This window comes from Tympanuchus pallidicinctus, unplaced genomic scaffold (assembly GCF_026119805.1).
Source record: "Tympanuchus pallidicinctus isolate F22 unplaced genomic scaffold, pur_lepc_1.0 scaffold29, whole genome shotgun sequence".
NCBI lineage: Eukaryota > Metazoa > Chordata > Aves > Galliformes > Phasianidae > Tympanuchus > Tympanuchus pallidicinctus.
The window spans coordinates 3,412,151-3,431,544 of NW_026294746.1; the positions used below are offsets into that span (position 1 = coordinate 3,412,151).

A 19,394-nucleotide genomic window follows, 5' to 3' on the forward strand; every position below is an offset into this window, starting at 1 on the left:
CTTGGCGAAGACTTTTAATGATTTTGTTGTTCTGAATTAGGAAGGATTTGGATTCTAGAACCTTGTTCCAGTTCTGCAGCCTGGGTTTGGTTTGGCAGATGCCATAGATGTTATACACACACCTATTTGATGGGATGGATGGAACGAGTTGCTGATTTCTGAAAGTCATCACATCTTTTACCTAAAAGCTTAGACATGAAGTTGGTCACTGTGGCAATGTGGTAAAACTTATTGCTGGCATCCATAGGCCAGATTCACTGGAATTTTGCCTGTCTGCTCAAGCAACAAATTCAGCTTCTGAATGTTTTGTTCTCACTCTCTTCTTGGGTAGTGGGAACATCTTTAAATGCTGCTGAACTGCCTGGGTTCCTTTAAACAAGGCAGCTGAAATGGAGGGCTTGCGTTGCCTGTGGATGCTGCTATGTTCTTTTTCTTCCAAGTACCATTCCAGGAAATAACTGTGGTCTTAACCTCTATCACACACATCTGTTAGAAGGCTACAAAGGGCCAGTTTGGCCAATGAGAGTTAAATTTTAATTATATATATATATACATACACACACACGTGTGTGTATATATATATGTACGTGAATATATGCACATTGCAACAGAGAGTAATCATCACTGTTTTGAATGGAATTGGTATCTAGAGAGGGTGTGGAGGACAATTTTGAGTCCTAAACTTTATTTCCTGTGACAGAAACGCTGTATGTCTTGTATGTGTACTTGTTTGGGGAGCTCTGACACTGTACAGTTTAGTTAAATTGTACTCCAGGGGGAGAAACTGTTCCTCGGAGGTTTTTAGTTCATACTTTGTGTTCAAAGAGGAATATTTTTCTTTAAAAAATAAAAATGGAAAAAATTTTCACCTTACAATGATTTTATTTCTTGGGGAGCTGAGTGTTTTTTTTGGGGGCAAGGAGATGCTACTTGGGCTCGTGTGTGTGTCTGTGGTCAGATTAGCTTTGATCTCTTTGCTCTGATGAGATCTGAAATGAAAAGTGTTACACTTTGAAAGCTTTCCTTCAGCTAAAGCAAAGTCATCTCCTGCTGTAACTTCTCAGGTGCTGCTGCACCTCTGTAAGGCGTTGCTGTCTTGAGCTCACAGAGGACAGGGACTGCCTTTAGTGTTCCTGTTTCCTTGGAGCCCTGATCTTGACCGATGGCTGTAGGGTGGCCTGGTATCATCTCACACAAAACCACACAGCATTTCCTGTATTTTGGCAGACAGAGGGTGGAATAAAGGGACTCTGAATGCAGGTGCTTTGTCCTGCTCCAGTCATCCTCCAAACACGTACAATCAGTGAGAAACCCAAGAGGAACGTTCGTATGCATGTAAGCTGAGAATGACAGACTGAGCATTTTCCTTCTCTTCCTCAGCTCTGTGCTACAACTTTTGGAGAAGAGGAATTGGTGCCACCCAGACCAGTGAGCAGTGAGTTCGTTTATCCATTTATTAACAGCGAGCAAAGAAAGGAGGGCTTATTAACCAGTAATCACTGGCTAAGGCAGGGAACTGCCGTCCAACCGGGAGTTCTTTACAGACACACCTGGACGCATCGGGGTTCCGGCGGAGGCAGCGCTGCGCTCTGCTCAGCTGCTGCGGGTGGCGAACGGACCCGGCGTGGATCTGAATCCACGAATCCTGGCGTGCGGCTCGATGGCCCCGAAGTGCCCGGAGGTGAACGGCCCCAGCCCCGCGTTCCCCCCTGTGACCCCGCGCTGCTCGCCGCACCTGCCGCCCTCGCCCTCTGCCGCGCTTGGGTTTGCCGACGGAACGCGCCGTCCTGACCCGCCCGCGACCCCCAGCCGCTCCGGGGATGGGGCGGGGAGGGAAGGAAAAGGGCTCGGGGGAGCGCGAGGGACAGAAGCGGCGGTGCCATGGGGGACGAGGTGCAGCTCCCCTCGGGCAGCCCGGCCCTGCAGAAGCCGCCTTACACCTACGCGGCTCTCATCGCCATGGCCATCCGGGCCAGCCCCGAGCAGCGCCTGCCGCTCAGCGGCATCTACAGCTACGTCTCGGGCCGCTTTCCCTATTACCGCCGCGGCCCTAAGGGCTGGCAGAACGGCATCCGCCACAACCTCAGCATCAACCCCTGCTTCCTCCGCCTGCCCCGCCGCTCCGGCGCCCCGCACCGCGGCGGCGAATGGGCTCTGGATCCTGCTTTCCAGGACGCGTTCCCGGGGGGCGATCGCCGCCGCCGCCGCCGTTCGATCCAACCTTCGCCGCCGCTCCCCTGCTGTCCGTGCGCTGCCCGCTCCGCTCTGCCCCGCGGCTGCCGCTGCTCCGAGCCACCCGCCTGGAGCCCGCCCTGCCGCTCCGGTGCCCGACAAGCGCTGCTCACCTGGAGCCCGTCCTGCTTCCCGGGCTGCCAACGAGGGCCGCCCGCCTGGAGCACGCCCTGCTGCCCGCCCTGCTGCCCGGAGTCCCCGCAAGCGCTGCCCGCCTGGATCCCGGGGCCGAGCCCAGCGCTGCCCGCCGGTAGCTCGGCTTCGTCCCCGCTGCAGCCCGCCTGGCCGCTGTCCGGCGTCGCCTCTGCTGCTGTCCAATGCCCTCCCGAGCCGGGCTCCCACCGCCCTCTGGCTGCCAGCAGGGCCCCGGTGCTGCCCTGAGGCTTCCAGGTTCCGTCCTGCCCATTTTCGTGGTGATGCGACTTATAGAGGCCCCATCCGTCAGAAGATTGGTCTGGAAGATCCTTGTTGGTTGAGCAGAGCCCCGTTGCGTTGCAGTGGCTGAGATGTGCTGCCGTGTTTCACGGAGCTGTCTGTGAGATATCTGCACTACAGCCATTTGTCAGTTCAGATTTATTGGTGTTTGAGCCTTAGGACCACCCTAAAGGGGGCTGCAGAGCTTTGGCAGGCTCACCTGTGTGTTGTCTTCTTGAATCTGGAAGTATACAGAAGCCAAGGGATGCCAGTCCTTGTGCAAGTGAAATTTGGCTTTGCTACAGGCACGATATTTTTGCAAGTGTCCTTAAACTCATTAAGTCATTCTTGAGCTTTCATTTCAAGCTTTTGTATATGCATATACAAATGGTATATGCACTTTTCAGTTTGATAGAGAAAAAAAATAACCAACCCACAAAGATCTTTGAAGTAATGCCAGGAATCTGATTGCTTTGTAGTTGAAGCAGAGCAATATGAGGTTTTGTATACAGCCAGGGTTTATTTTATATTGCTGCTTCTTACAGATGCTTGCACACATTTGTTCTTAACATTTTCCTTCTAAGTGATGCTCTGTTTTATGAGGATGTTTTCCCCTTTTAATTTCAGAGTCATTTCTGTGCTTCCCCCTAAAAATAAGGCTCAGGGACAAAGTATGCTTCCAGTAAGGGTTGTATTTCAGTTTGTTAAGGAAAAGTTCAAATACAGTTTGTGCAGAGCCAGCACTTTGTCATACTGATGTTTTATGAACTGTTCAATACTCCTTGTAGGAGCTCATGGTTTCAGCAAGCAGTTGGAACTGATTTTTTGTTCATCCTTAGAGAAGTTGGGGTTTAAACCCAGATTTGCAGTTTGTATTTTGCATTTTCTTGTACTTGAGAAATTATTCCGGACGTTGCCTTTAAATGAAGGCAATGAAACAACTGTTGCATGTTGAAGCTGGCAGTCACTCTGTATGTAAGGACAGCAAAGACCTCTAGAGTTTTGTTCTGGAGAAGCGTTTTGGTCCCTGTTGTGGTTGAGGTCATATATGAATAATGCACATTTGCAGCGTTTGGGGTATGAAGTTTGACCTCTGGACAGTCATTAATTCCACTGTGCACAATTACGAAAATAAGAAGAGTTTCTGAAAGTTGGTGTTTGTGTGTGTGCTTCTCACCTTGTTTTTCCAGCTGAGTTGTGTTTCCTTGCCACTTGGCATGACTTCACATCGCTGGTTGCCATGCTGGGAGAAAAGGAGGAGGAGCAGCCCTTTCCCCCTCCTTGTCAGGGCTCCCCTAAGTTGTCCTGAGGGCTTTTGTCTGCTCCTTGCTTGCTGGCACCTGTGGGCCATGGGCTGAGCCACCTCTGTCATGCAGTTGTGCACAGAAGCTGCAGGGCTGGGACTGAAGAGAGACCTCCTGAGCAGAGTGCCTGCACACACAAGAAAGGAGAACAAGAGCTGATTGCATTTCTGGAGGAGCTGTGCGTGTTTTCCCCAGCTCGCTGCTGCCAAGCACAGGTGTCAGCAGCCCTGCTCAGGCCCTGGCAGCTGCAGTCCATCCACACTAACGAGGCCCAGAAGCTTCTATGGGGGGTGTGGGTGGAGGAGCTCCTGTGTTTTATGCTTTCTGTTCCCCTCTACAGAGGTCTACCCCTGTCTTTTTGGATTTATCTTTTGGATTTGGGATTGCTTTTGGAGCACAGCTCTACATGGTCCAGTGGTTACCTGGCAGGGCATGGATTGGGTAAGTGATGGTTATTTCTCCTCTCCATCAGGGGCTGCTCTCTGCCTTCTCTGTTGTGAGTGCTGTCTCCTGTGTGTGCCCACCAAACACATGGATAAGGCTGGATTTGTAAAGCTTCCTCTTTCCCTATTGCTCCTCTTGAAGCAAGAGATAGTTAGTGCATGAAGTGGATTGTATAGGCTCAGTGCTGGTGGTTCTTTGGAGGCTCTGTGCCCACTCATGAGGTGCTCAGCAGCTCTCAAATCTCAAGTGTGAGAGATGGAGTCACACACCTGCAGTATATGGCATGCTGTGTCAAGATGGTGGGTTCAGAGTGATCTTCTGCCCTCGTGCCTGCTGCTAGGGCCTGGGGGCTCTTAAAGGGATTGGATTTCTAGCAACCTGTTCACGTTGCTAGGAGTTATATTCGTGCTTTATTGGTTCTACAGCTTTCCCGTTTGTGTTTGCCACTAGATGGTGCGTTTGTACCAGCACACCAAGGCTGGGGACTGCTGTCAGTGAGGCTGCAATGGTCTTCAGTGGTGATGACTGCATCTCTTTCTCTTCTAGAAAATGAAACGGGGAGGATGTGTAGGAGGGGTATGAAAGGGAGATAGGAATGGATGTTCAGCTGCAGTGGTTCGTTCCCAGCAGCATTCCCTGTTATCTTGGGCTTGGTTCATTTTTCTTAAAGTGATGGCCCTTATGGATGAATTCAAACAGATGTAGGCAGAACGTACTGCATTCCTTGTGAGAACAGTAGGGCACAGATATCTGTTGACCAATTATTAGGATTGCAGACGACTGCATTGGTAGGGACTTTGTGCTTTCTCCCTTTCACACTCCTTATTTCTCCTGTTTTGTCATTTGAGGCAACTGTGAATAAAAGAGGCACATTTCCACTGGCAAAGTTAGGTCTCTTGCAGGAATGTGTTGGTGTGATTGCCACAGAGTGAATCATCTGTTCTAGCAGGCTCCTTTCTCCAGAGATCCTTCAACTGTAAGCAGGGATGGTCTCTTCCAAGGGATGATTCAGACCGTTTAGATGAAGTCCCTGCTCTGAATCACTCTTTGTAGGAGCTCCTCTTCTCATTAGTAATTTGAAAATTCAGAACAAACAGTCTAAGAGCACAGGAAGAGTTGGTGCCAGCACAGTGAGGTGCTGGGAATCTCCCTCAGTCTTGTTCAGGCACTCGTGCACAGCCTTCTTGCTTCTGTGGTTGGAATAGAAAGCTACAGCTCTGACTGCATTTAAATCAGGGAGATTGTTCATGGTTTGCATGGCTTTTCTAGCAGCTCTGAAGTACTGGGGCCTCTCCTGTGTTTTGCATCCCACTCGTAGTGAAAGATCTTACTGGTGAGCTCCTTTCTCTTGAGTTTGTGACTGTGTTTAGAAAACTCAACCTCTGCTTATTTTTCTTCAAGTTTCTTCTTCGGTCAACATTCTTATTGGTTTTATAAATAAACCACAGCACAGCGTATCCCTTTGCAAGCAATACAAAGTCTTTGAGAATGGCTATGAAAATACTACATTCCCCTTTCCCACCAGTGGGTATCAGACTGTTACATTCCTTTCCATTATATCATCTCACATCTGTCTTCGCTTCTTTCCCTTATTGATTTTGAGCAACTGAAATAGCAGTTCTATATACCACCAGCAGTGGAAAAGAAAGGCAGTTCGTCCATGCACTGTGCTGAATTAGTGCACGTGTAGGAGAATTAATTGTCAGAATCCAAGCCAAGTGCAGAGTAGAAAGATGCTGTGCCAGTGTCCTAGTGTTAAGTGCCATATCTGACCCTGAGCTGTCATGCAGTATGGGATTGTTGGGTTATTTCATGGCTTCTTATTGTGAACTGTTACCTGCTATGGCTCAGATTGTGCATGTTTATCCCACCTGCATTTACTGAAATGTTGAGCATCAGTCTTCAGAAATGCTGGTCCAGGTGGTTCTTGGCTATATTTGTTTACTTTCCCATCTTTGCAGCAGCAGGATTCTTGTGACATTGCTTCTTTTCCTTTTATCCACTAAATTGATTGGCATAAAAATAGAAGGCGTTATGTGCAGAGATAACATTGAAAATACCTTGTATGATGTGGAAGCCACAGCATTTACTTGTTTGTCAGGGGTTTGCTTGGCATTTCTCTCCCCTGCTGCTGTATTTTTGCCTCTCACTGATGTTTTCTCATCCTCACCATTTTCATCTCTCAGCCTGAAATGATACGGGTGCGGGCAATGAAGGCTCCAATAAAAGAGGAACCCGTTGATAGAAGCTGCCAACAGAGGGTGGGTAGACTGGGGAAGCCATGAATGCAGAGCCACTAACAAACTGACCCACTGCTCCTCTGCAATAGCAGATTGCGTGCAGTCCTGCCTTTTCTGCCACGACAGCAGATGCCAGGACTTGAGCTGACAGCAAAGTGTAGCAGTCTTACTGGAGGTCTCTGATACTCCACAACCTGTGGGTTTATTCTGCCTGTCTCGGTATCAGCCACACTCCCATCTCCTTCCCCAAACCTGCAGAATCAAGTGAGAAGCACTTCCTTCACGCTGCTGGATTTCCCCTCCTACAGTGGCTCTCTGGCCATGCAGCTCCGTAACCAGTTTCCCGTCAAGAGCAAAAGTACAGTGTTTCTCACCAAAAACGTGGCCTGTGGTAAGGGGGTGGGAAGGGAGGAGGAGGTGGGGTGCGTGCCGGGGGAGCTGTTGCTGCTGCAGTTTCATGCCTCTATCTGTATTCTTTCTCTTTTCTGCATGGCTTCCTGTTTTTTCACACCACTGCTCTTTGAAACAACAAGCTGCAAGGGAGGACAGGGGTGGAGGTTAGAAGGCTGGAAGAAGCCTCTGGCAAGGCTTGAGAAACATTGGTGCTGGCTCTGGAAAAGGTAGCACGTGTTCATGTGTTTCTCTGGGTGAGATCCTGCTGCTGTGCATCAGAGAAGTGGCTCTCTGAGAGGTGATGCTGTGGTATGCGCGTGGGCTCAAATGTGTGTTGCACAATGCTGTGAGATTGCAACAGAACTACTCATCACTTTCCCACTTGGCAATTGTCTTCCTGGGCTGCTCTTGAATGGACAGAATTAGAATTATTAGCTTAGGCATGCAGCTATAGGAGTCAGATGTAGTCCGTGTCAGGATAGAGCTGAAAAACAAATCGCCGCTTCTGGTTCCCGCAGCATTTCTGTAAGGTGAGCAACCATCTTGGCCAAAGGGGAACGTTTATGTGTTGCCTTACCTTACCTTACCATGACCTTGGGCAGTTAGCAACTTATACAGAGGCTGGACAACAGTGATTTTCTCAGAGAAGTCGTTCCCAAACTGTGAGCCAGGCAGCAATTGCTAACATTTTGCAAATATTACTGACAATTCTGACAAGCCCTGACTTCTGGTTTCCAGGTACCTGGCAGCATTCATAGAAAACCAAGAAGCACTAGGAACTTTGCTGTCGGTGTAGTTCCTCTGTTTGCTTTCCTCTTTATTGTGAGAGGGGGAAATGGTATGTTGAATCATCATTGAAGACAGAATGTGAAGAAAGATACCTCTAGGACATCACTTGGATGAAGGAGCTGCACTAGGGGATGTCTTGCTTGAATCAACCCGAACAGAATTTTGTTAGCAATGTTGTTTGAAAACATTTATTCCCATTTCTCATGGATCTATCATCTATAACACTCTGCTCCCTTTGGTTAAATCTAAAATTCGCCTCCATTAGACGGATAACCTGCAGGTTGAGGGAGCTGTTCTACCATACAGGTCTACTAATACCATATTCACTTTGGTATCAGAAATGTGTTCTTGCTCAGCCCTGTGTGCTTTGGAGAAAGGCACAAGAAGGCCTGTGCTTAAGGTCACTATGACTGGTGCAGAACGAGAGATTGATTTTCTTATGAAATCAGTATTGCTGCTTTGCCTGGCAGTGAGTCAAAAGATAAATTCTTTTGAAGCAAAAAGATCTTGAGGAGTGATGGCTGCAGATAGATTTGTTCCAGTTTGACACGAGTGTTTCCCAGACACTACTTTTACTCATTTATTGGTTTGCTAACATGTTGCTAAGTGACTTGAAAAGCACCTCTTCTTGACTGCAGGGTCCGGAGGAAGGTAAATAGAGGATTGAGTTGCAAAGGCTGGTTCTGGCAATGGCTCCTCTCTGCAAGAGGCAGATGGGCAGCCGGCAGAACACAGCTGCTCTTGGAGTTCCTCATTTGCCAGACAGTGCTGCAGGAAGAAGATGAAAAATGGGAAAGATTGCATCAATTATTGAGCCTTGTAAAAAAATAATTAGTGAGACAACAGCAGGCAAATGGGCAGGGAGGAGGAGGGAAGCAGCTGCCAAAGCATGGAAAGATAGGACTGGGTTGGAGATAGAAAAGGAAGGGGAGTTGGGTAAGATGCCCCTTTAATCAGCCACTGGGGAGAGACGTAGGAAATTAATGTATGAGCTTTGCACGTGGATTAGAACAGGGCAAGGACAGAGGGGACATTGCCTTTGAATTGTCCTTTCTTTGCTGTCGTCAGATTCCTGCAGATAAAGCCTTTTTCATTGCTTGTTCTCAGCTGATGTTACTGGTGGTACCTGATCTGATCAGTGGTATCAGGAGAGGCAGGAACAGCTCTGGCAAAGGTTTGCTAAGTAGCAGAGGAGTTGTCTGTCTTTTTGGTAGCTAGTCTGTCACCAGAACTGTAAATGAACTGGACAGACTGCTGCTTGGTGCTGGTTACCAACTGACAGGAGCGAGCTTCCATTAGGATTTAATTACCTTCTTCATTCTACAGCTCCCCCAGAGGCACCAGCGACATATGAATGATTTTTGCACTGTAATGCTGTGGTCTCTGCTTTGTGGGCAGGGCTGTTTACGGTGACACAAGCATGCAGTCAGTAAGATTTAGCAATGACTCTGCTGTGTGCTGAATGTGACTTTGCCACTGCTGATTTCATGGTGATGCTCATTCAGATCCTCCAGATCAATTCCTGGAGTCACTGTGTTCCTCGATTTGCTTCTTGCTACTTGTCTTCCAGGCACATCTGTCTAGGATTTAGCAGATGCTCTCTTTGTCCTCCTGGAAAGCTGCATCTGATTGGCCTCCTACCTGCCTCTCTGCAATCTCTTTTCTACATTACCTAAGCAGTTGTTTTGTTTTTGTAAATGTGTACAATGCTTGCAGGTAGCATAAAAACCACAGCTTTAAAGGAAGCAGCCCATCAGATGGCTATTCCCAATTCTCCCAGCAGAACATTGCTCTTGACTTGGGGTGATCAACCAGAAAGGGTAGAAGGGCATTTTAGGGTCAAGGCCCATTGCAGCCAGGTGACTTATGAGCCCTTGTAATCTGGAGAACTACTGATGTGCTCCCTTCCTTCAGGGAGAGTCAACTGCACATAGGCAGCAGAGGGTGATTCAGTCACCTGTGATAAGATCTAACAGATGTATCTTCACCAAAGTAAATAAACAAGTATCAGCAGAAAAGCAATGGCTGTCTTTACTAGAGCTCTGTAGCCTCTCTGCAATGGAAAGTTTCAGGGAAACTTTGGGGGAATTTGGACACATGCAATCAGAGCTGCTGGCTCCTTGTTCACAGCAAAGAAACACATGCTCACAGTCAGTTCTGCTGTGCTTTTTTTCCCCCCTTTTTGTCACCTTTCTCTATTTTTCTGTGACATGAGAATCAATGTGACTGGTTTTAATTTTCTTGAAGACCGATCCCAAGGCAGTAAGCAGGGAGTATAGCTGGGCAGCTTATCCTTCTGTGTCTTCTCCTGGTGCTGCCAGCATGGAGTGGTCTGTAAGTGGGTGCTCTGGTGAAAGGTTGTAATGGCACAGCAGTAAAAGCCTGCATGGCATCATCAGGAGCTCAGTGTTAGGACACGTCCAGTGTGAGAGCTGGTGTGAGTGTGACAGGCTGGGAAATGGCTCAGAAAGAGAAATGCTTCTGTAAAAGGAGAAGTCTGAGGAGGAGGAAGGAGGTATTTTTAGTGCCACAGGGCTTGTGAATTTATTTTGCTTTTGCCACAAAAGAAATCACGTGTGTAGTAGCTAAGGTACATTTTTGCTGGGGGCTTTTGGGGTTGGGGAGGAGATGTCTTTAAAGGCCTGTTTTCTTTGCAAGTTTTCTTTAGAGAATTGAGGGAGCATCTTGGCTCCCCAGAGCATCCCAAAGAAACCTGGTCAGCAAACAGTGGCATGTGGTCATGGCAGAGGTAGGTGGGAAATGCTACCATCAGGGATTCCTTGGGGCTTGGTGACCTGCTGGGCATCTATCTGGTGAGCCACGCTTCTACCAAGTAGATAACACAGAGCCAATGATGCCTTTTGTTGTGGTTACCTTCTGTCCTCTCCTGCAGCCTGCTTTGTTCAGCAATTGCTGGTGCAGTATTGCAAGTCACAGGCATCTGAACTGTAGGAGACAGTCTTTGTACTACAGGCAAGTCAGCACCATTGAGCTTGTTGGACTGTGTGGAAGCCAGTGCTTCCCAGAGAAACCTCCCAAGTCCTGGCATCTCTGGCTCTTCAGAGCAAAACAAGCAGAGCTCCCTGCTGTTCACATGAGAGCTGCTATTTGGCTGAGAATACAACAGTCCGAGATGGTGGAGAGAAGCTCATGTCTGACACTAATATAAACAGAATAGCTCTCTTTTCTGGTGCTTTGTTCCTGCTAATTCTTTCAAAACTCTGCTTCCTAGGTTTTCATTGACAGGGCATTAGAAACAAGCTACATCCTCTAGTGCAGTACTCTAGCAAATGACTGTGTTTGGTCCATGTTTTCAAGTGATTTCCACCACCGCTATCTTCAACTGAAACTCCATTTCATTCTTAGAGTCACACTAAGCAATGTGGTGTGGCAGCACGCTATGGCAATATTTCAGTGCTGCACATGGTATGTGCCTATGAGGTTGGTAGGGAAGAGGCTGCACAAATTAATCCTTTTTTTTTATTTTTTTATTTAACCATTAAATTTCCAAGTCTGATTTTGAAAGCTTAAGCCTCGTCTTGCCCCAGTTGCCAATGATCTCATGGAACCATCCATCTCCTGGGCAGCCAGGCAACATGCCTCTTGCTGCTTGGGAGCTCTGCTAACCATACATTCCTGTCACTGTCCTCTTACCCCTGACATGCCCTCATTTTATCAGGGAGGATTTGTCTGTGTCTTTCCACCTGTGGCCTTACAAATAGCAGATTGAAAATCTGGCTCCTTACTGTAACCATTTATCGCAGCTGCTCAAAACATCACCCAGCAAGTGGGCAGGAGGAAGGAAATGAGAGGTTGAGTTTTTTCCTGTTGCAAGTTACCAGGAAATAAAATAGGAAATTCAATGCAACGTTACCATCTCACGGAGCCCCACTGGCACCACGGGCTGCAGGTGCTGTTCTGCAGCTTCCATCTGATAATCTGTTCCTCTTGGTGTCAGGGCAAAGCTTATGGTCTTGGTGGTAGTGCAGAGATGGGTTAGAAGAGGAACTTCCAGGCAGCCTAGATAAGACAAATGTTTTATCTTTCCTGTTGAAAAAAGATGAGTGTAGGGGGGTGTGAGTTGCTGTGCCCTTGTCATGCTAACGCAGAAGCTGGCTGTCGAGGACCATGTGAAAGTGAAAACTATCAAATTCAGACTGATATCTTTACAGTTCTCTAACCGAATAATGACTCGTTGGCTATGTGAAGGTGTATGGGCTGAGGGTAATCTGTGTTATGTTGTATTTCACCTGGGAAAATGGAGAAGTTGCTTAGGTGCTTTGTTTCTCAGAACTACGCGAAATATGAATACGAAAGTAGACTGCAAACCCTCCTTAGTGAGAAATTAAGACTGTCTGCTTGTGGAAACTACCATCACTTGGGTATCACTATGATCATTCAATTGATTTAATAAATGAACTGACAATCAATGTCACTGACCAGTATGGAAGGTTTTCTTGTCAGTTTAGGAGTAGATTATCTGCTAGACTGCGAGATTTTCTTCTCTTCTTAATTTTCAATTAATTTCTTAATTTACCTCAAATTAGACCTTGACATCTTTGCAGCGTGATCCTGAAACCTGAAGGAAATGGTGTTTTGGGTGTTGAAGGAAGTTGAGTTCCCAGAGTGAGGTGTTTTGGCTTTGAAAGGCAGTACCTGGGATGAGGCCATGCACAACCTATGCTCAGAAAGAAGAAAAACCCAGTGATGCACAATTTTCGTGGAACAATCTGCCTTTTTTTGTTTCCTTTTATTGCAATCGATGAAGTCCCAGAGAAAAGAAGCAAACTCTGCAACTATTGATGATAAAAAAAAATTCCAGACAACCCAAAAGGATGTGGTATAAGAGTGGGAGTGAGTTGGGTTTTTTGTCAATAATGCAGATGCAACACTTATCTAAAACTCACTTTGTGTGTCTTGCTGTGCTGTTTTGCATGCTGTTCATCTCTCTGTGCATGCACAGTGCCACATGCGTGCTCTTGGGCAGCACCTTTCCACCCAGCACAGCAGTGTGCAGCTAACTGTTGTCTTGTGGATCTGGGTAGGGATGAATGGGGGGAGCTGCCAACCATGTGCTGAGGGACCCTGGCAGAAAAGTGTGAAATTCAGCTTTAACTCCATGGAAACTTAACCATGACTGTTTTTTCACTGGCCCAAGCTCATAGTATCAGTCTCTGCGTCACTGGGCAGGTGATCTGTGAGTATCATATAAAACAGACAGGTGGGGCATCATGTTATAATTTGTGCATCAGAAATGCTAATCTCGTAACTGACTTGATGCTCAGCATCGCTGCTCCTTCTCTTTTCTGGGAGTGAAACCAAGGCTGCAGCATGGCCATGGTATGGAAAAGAGCAGGGTGAGGTGTGCACGAGTCCTTGGAGGCAGCAAACTGAGCTGCAGAAGTGCAGCCTGGTGATGTGAGGGGACCCCAGCTTGCCTCAAATCCCCGTCAGAATAAACAGTGAAGCACTTTATTTTATTTTGAGAGCCACTCACCCCTGTAGCACAGAGTGTAAGTGCTTAATGTAATTAATGGCTGTCCAGTACGGTTTCCCAGTTCTGTTTAGGCTGGCTGGACTGTTGGCTTCTGTGAAACACATCTTTTCTTTGTAAGTAGTTTTAAGACTTAATAAAAACAAACATGATCTATTTTTGGACCAGAATTGGAGGACAGAAAAATGTTGCACCTTCCTGCTACCAAAAGATACCATTTTTCCTTCAGAGCCTTTCCCAGGGTGAAAGTTGTAGCTTTACCTCCAGCTGTGTAAATGATGCTTCATTAGTTTGCTTCAGGTGGAAATTCCCCTTTTCACAAATGGAAATTTTACTCTGCTTATGGTTTTAAAAAAAAAAAAAAAAGAGAGAGAGAGAATTTTCTTTCAGCCAAAGCCAAGCTGTCGCTTTTGGAGGAAAAAGAGAAAATAAAATTCTCCCTGGACATTCCTTCTCTCCTTGCTGCTGACTGTGACTCATGCAATGGCCTCTGCCACTCAGTTCTGACTCTTAAGTGATTTTTCAGGTGGCTGTTAAAATTCTTGCAGCATTTGTCACTGGCATCTGCCTCGTTTTGTAATGTGATACACACACTGTTTATTGTGGAGAGAGTGCATTTGGGTTGTGAATACTGCTTAATTTTGAATATACGCCCCACGCATCAAATAAAACTAAACAAACAAAAACCACCCAAACATAGCAAACCCATGAGCTTGTGCAAAATATTGGGTGCAGGCACCTGCATCTGCCTTCAGTGTGCAGACAGCCACCCACACAGGGCCTGTGAGATCCGGTCTGACTGGAAACAGTTGTTAAGGACCCCCAAGATCCCAAAACTCGGAAGGTGATGGACTTATTTTTAATGTTCTGAGGTGATCACTGAAGAGCAATTCTGTATTTTTTGGACACCTGGCACTGGTGTGAACTTAAAGTGGACTTGTGAGTGTAGGGAGAGTGGGTGCTGCCTTTCTTTTGACAGCAAAGCATCCAGAATCCCCCAGCAGTAATCTCGAGATGAAACAGTGTGGTTTAGTTAAGCAGGCAGTTACAGCTCAGAATGGAAATTTGTGGTTTTATAGGTCTCTTATTTGCTGCTACAAGAAATGCTCCCGAGAAAATGAGTTGCAAAACAAAAAGAGGAAAGTTGTTTGTCCCTTGTGAAGGACTGATTGTGAGAAAAGAGACGTACTGCGCTTTTGTTGGACTCGTTTTGTTTCTGTATTTTCAGCAGCAGTAAAAGGCATTCCTTGCGTAGGGGAGAAATGTGCGTGCAGATGCAATTCTATTTCAAAGCAGTAAAGAAATAAATATCTTGTGTTGACACAGATGCTTTGAACCTCTGTAGCACCACCAGTTAAAGACCTCAGATGAGATGTACAACAACAAAGCTTTGCAAAATGCCCCGTGAGGGGCGGAAGTTGTGTTATCTGTATTCTGCATGCAGAGAAACAGGTGAAACAACTTATTAAAGACCACAGCACCAGTGCCAGTAAGAGTTAGGATGTGGGCACCTGACGCCAGGTCCTGCGCTTGAAAGCAGTAAGTCTTGGGGTTTTGAAGCAGCGTGTGTAATTCTGGGGTGATTTCTTTAGTGGTGTTGATTTGCTTTTGTGTCATGTTGTTTTGTTTTTTCCCCAAACTATTTTCATGCATCTCTGCAGTCAGAAACCCAAACCGGTCCCCGGCGTCTCACAGAACTGGGTCAGCAGCATCTCCCCCAGACTAGCATTTGACTAATACCTTCCCCTGTGTTCTCTGGGATGTTGTGCTTCTTGCACCACCACCAATTATGTGAACTCACTTTTTCCTCCATGCAGTGTTTCAGCAGGCGTTGAAGTTGTTTGTTCATTAGAATTTCAAAGTTACAACCAAGGAGGTATCAAGCCTGGTCTCCTGGTTCACTTTATAGCCTCCTAAGGAGAGTGCCTCCAGGTATTTTTCTCCTTCAGAAGTCCTGAACTTTTGCTGATGATCAAGATAGGAAGCTTAGCTGCTTGTTGCAACTAAACTCAGGTTTAGGTCAGTTATTTCCTCTGCATATGAGGAAGTGTGCATTGTTTTCAAGACCACGATGCCCTTCATTGAAATGCGTAGTCACGCAAACCAAACATTGTTTTCACCTGGGCAAGGATGCCAGCACATTCCTGCTGAGGGCTGCAATGTGGGTTCCCTCTGTCACTCAGGCAGACCCAGGCTTTAACACTGCTTGAACAAACAGGCTGCTCAATTCCTCGAATCCTATCCCTAATAATTCACCATCAGCTTCTGTACGGCTCATGGGAAGACCTTACTTCATGGATTATTTGTTTGATGTCCATCAAATGAAGAGAAAAACGTGCAGAGGCTTTGTTGTGGTTTTCCGCTCCAAAATAGTTCTCTTGTGTCAATAACAACAAGCAAACTATGGCCTTGTTTTTGAAAGAAAAACAATTCATATTAAAACCACCATGTGGTCAGCTGCCCCAAAGCCCAAGCAACGAAATAACTGCTGTGTTTTTCTCGAAAGAGATATCAGAGATATCCCTGTGCTGGGAGGGTTCCTTCAGTGAAGATGAGGACTGGGAAAAAAGCAGCAGCTGTTCCAGGGTTGGTTTAGGATGCATGGGTCAGGATGTGGGGTTCGTGATGCGAGGAGCTGGGCATTCAGCAAGCCCTTCACCTCTGTTAGTGGGATTCCCCAGCCCATACTTGGTAAAGGACAGCAAATGTGCTTGTGACCCCTTGTTTTGTTCTCTGCTTTGTGCCGAGCTGAGGATGTGCTGTTTTGGTGGGACTTGAGCTGTGGGAATGTGGAACATGAAACGTGTGATAATGACCTTGAGAGAGGTGCTGGTGGTTTTAGTCCTCATTTTAAGAAGGCGTGCTGGTGAATTTCTCCTCTCTGTTTTATTCAACACAGCCTTTTGCTGATTTCTGTTCTCTCTGGAGACCATCGTGAGGGGTTACCAGCCCATGGTCCTTGTGGTGAATCTGTTTCCTAATCTCTGCTCTTCCACAGGGAAATCTTCCATGTCCTCTCCTTTCTAATCATCTCCCTGAACTCCCATCCATCAGGGTTCCAGTGCACATCACCTCCCAACCTGCCTGAATTATCCTGTACCAAACCGTTAGCTTCAGTAACCATTTCATCCACTTTTCTTCTCCTCTCTGGGGAGGGATAAAAATTACAAGTAAATGTACATTATCCTAATAGAACAAGTCTTTTGGTAAGGACACTAGAGATCTAATCTGATTTTTATTTTTATTTTTTTTACACTATCTTCCTATGTAATTTTAGGCAATTCATTTCTGCATCTCAGTTTTTTCAAACGTCAAGGATAAAGGAGGAAAAGCCTGGGTGTGCAGAGGTTATGGTACCATTCCACCTAGAGCCTTGTTAAGCAGTACAAATGAGTTGTATGTATTCTGAATGCATTAATAATGAAAAGCAGAGGTGGTTAGCAGTGCTGTATTGCCTTCAAATAGCAATTTGTCAGAGCTGGTGCTGCTGTGCTTCCAGTGCTAGTTGGGAGCCTGCTTTCCTGGGATGGATGTTTGCTCCATAATGCTGATGAGCAAGCTGTGCACACTACCTCCAGTGTCGTACCACAGCAGGGATTGCTGTATGAATCATAGACAGCTTGACATTAAAATGGTGGATTCACATCTGAATTTCACCAACAAAGTTGAGTGTTGGATCTGCAGTTGGTTTGGATTAGTCAGTGCTTTCCTGAGAGCACTGGCACTGATTTGCAAAGCGAGGAAAGTCTGTTCTTCCTCTTTTGGCCTGCTTGGGCCGACATCTGTAAGATACAGAGGTATTGCAGCGTTTATGAAGTTCATTATAATTAATGAAGCCTTCAGCTCTCCTCCCTTCCACTCGGTGTGCACACTGCTAGCTTCAAGAGAGCCCAGGGCCTGGCATATATGGGTTCCAAGAAACCCCCACAGAGAACGAGAAGCCAGCATTGAGCTTTGTGGGAGAAGCAAAAAGAAATGGTGGTCCTCAGTGTGTGCTCTTGGTGTGACCGTGGGCTTCTCTTTGCTCTTATTGGTGAGGCTGCTGCTCTCCTCCTGCAGCCGGCGGGGATCGCTGCTGTACACTTCTTGTGGCCGTGAGCTTATTTTGTATCCTGTGGCCAAGAAAACTTCTTTTGACTTTTAAATAAGAGCAAGTTACCTGCCATATTTACAGACCAACTGCATAGCTGATGCAAAAACGCGGTTGCCCGCCTGTTTGGTAGTGTTAACCACATGGAGCAAATAGTTTCAACTCTCCTAAAACTGCTCTGGCTTCCTGTTTGCTTTGTGGTGTAATTAAATGTGGCTTCTTTCTTTCTTTCTCATTTATTTATTTTGAGTAAGTGGAGGATAAGAGGCTAGAAATCCTCGCTTCTCTGCCTGCAGAAGCAGTGAATACCTATGTGCTGTTAGTTGCCAACATCCAGGTGGTTCAGGAGCTGCAGGCTGGCACAGTGCTTTTCTCTCCAGGTGCCCACAGGCAGTGCTGTAAACACAAGGTGCCATGGTGATGTGATTTGCTTGTTGTCATCCTCTTCCTCCCTCTGTTCCCTTCCCCTGTAGAAGCCAGCCAGCTGCTCCATCCAGGCAACAGCCAGCAGCAATGTTCTTGTGCACCAAAGAGCAGGATTAGGAAGGGAGATGTTTAGGAGCCTTGCACTTGATGTTTCCAGCCACATCCACTGTGCAAAGGGATGCACCTGGAGCAGAGAAGAAACAACCTGCAAAGTGATGTGCGGACAAATGCCAAGAGAAGGAGCTATGCAAGACTGGTAACTAAGGGCATGGAGATGGTGTGCTGGTTTAACACCAGTGCGTGCCTCGTGTTGGACGCGCTGGCAATGCCACACGGATACCTCTGTCTGCTTTTTTCCCTTCAAACCCCATAGCTCTTTTCTCTCAATAACTCAGAGGAAAGCAGGAACCTGCCTTCCATTCCTGGGCATCTCCCATCCTTACCCTGGTGCACTGCAACTGCTTTCTGACTTTCGGTTCCCTTTCCCCCTCCCTGCAGCGTGTTGTCCAATGCCTTGCAGGCAGATGTCCTGCAGTGCTGTGCCGCGTGTGGGTCTGGGAGCTGCTGAGCAGAAAAGCTGTTGAAAGAGAAGAAAAAAAAGAGCGGAACAGAAACCAGAATTCCAGTAAACAGTCTGTTAAAAATATCCGCAGCACATGTCAGGGGTAACAATTTAAAATAGGCAGTTTCTGAGCTTTGAAAGGTCACACTAAGACGTGGTGGATTCAAACAGAGCTGAGAACGAACATTTTGACAGTCACAGTTTGTACTGATGCTGAGCTATCCACATTGCCAACTGCTAATGTTCAGGGAACCAAATGAGTCAGATCGTGAAAATAATGAGCTTTCCTTGGATTGTAACATGGAAAAAACCTGAGCTTATACCTTAATGGTGTGCCATGCAAGCTTTAGGGAAAATGGTCATTTCGGGGCTTGTAAAAATGCTTGTTTCCATGCGTGGGGCTGAGGCGATCCGGGCACAGCTCCGCGCTCACAGATCCGCTCTCTGCCCCACAGCACGCGCCGACATCTCTGAAACGAGCAGATCCCCTTTCGGTACCGAACTGCTGCTAAAAGCGTAAGGAGGCACAGAGCGGCCCGCGGAGCTGAGGCCTCGGGGCTGCACGCGTAACGTGCTCAAACCCTTCGGGCTGCAGCCGTGCTGGCGATGGCGGCAACTCCGGGCCGGCGGGAGCGGCCGCCGCTGCGGGCATCGCGTCTCCGTCGCGCCTTTTGTGCACGCGAGCTGCGCGCGCCGTTTGCAGCCGGTGCCCGACGGGGCGGCGCTTTGCAGACGGTGCCCGAGCGCGGGGCGGGGCGGGGCCGGCAGCGGGGCCGGGCCGGGAGCCCGGCGGGCACGGGAGTGCGGAGCAGGTGAGCGGGATGGGGGTGCAGGGGGGGTCAGCTCAGCCATCCCCCTTGGGGCGCCTCAGCGCGGGGTGTTTGGCGTTCTCCGCGGGGAATAAAGCCCCGCTCAGCGCTGCGCGTGCTGCTCGGCATCCCGTAGCAGATCCTGAGGAAAATCGGTTCTGTTGTACGAGGATGCGATATTTCCGGGCTGCGGGTTC

At 47.5% G+C, this 19,394-nt stretch overlaps 2 protein-coding genes across 6 annotated transcripts in view; both read left to right on the forward strand.

Annotated features, from left to right (window-relative positions):
* Window positions 1-1,871: 1,871 nt before the first annotated feature.
* LOC128084846 (forkhead box protein E3-like) lies at window positions 1,872-2,886 on the forward strand. The gene has a single exon (XM_052691468.1). It carries the CDS (start codon window positions 1,882-1,884, stop codon window positions 2,611-2,613), a length of 732 nt encoding a protein of 243 aa, XP_052547428.1. The 5' UTR covers window positions 1,872-1,881; the 3' UTR covers window positions 2,614-2,886.
* A 1,373-nt stretch (window positions 2,887-4,259) lies between these two features.
* PIK3CD (phosphatidylinositol-4,5-bisphosphate 3-kinase catalytic subunit delta) overlaps window positions 4,260-19,394 on the forward strand; it is a 43,016-nt gene continuing 27,881 nt past the window's right edge. For 3 of the 5 annotated variants that reach the window (XR_008208701.1, XM_052691446.1, XM_052691450.1), the window contains exon 1: window positions 19,115-19,200. The gene's annotated coding sequence lies outside the window, so the exon portion shown is untranslated. Of the gene's footprint in view, window positions 4,392-6,970; window positions 7,026-19,114; window positions 19,201-19,394 lie in introns of those variants that run through there. The other 2 variants (XM_052691447.1, XM_052691449.1) reach the window with 2 other exon arrangements.

Coding starts and splice junctions, on each gene's coding strand:
- LOC128084846 (XM_052691468.1), top strand. CDS start 1,882: ATGGGGGACGAGGTGCAGCTCCCCTCGGGCAGCCCGGCCCTGCAGAAG.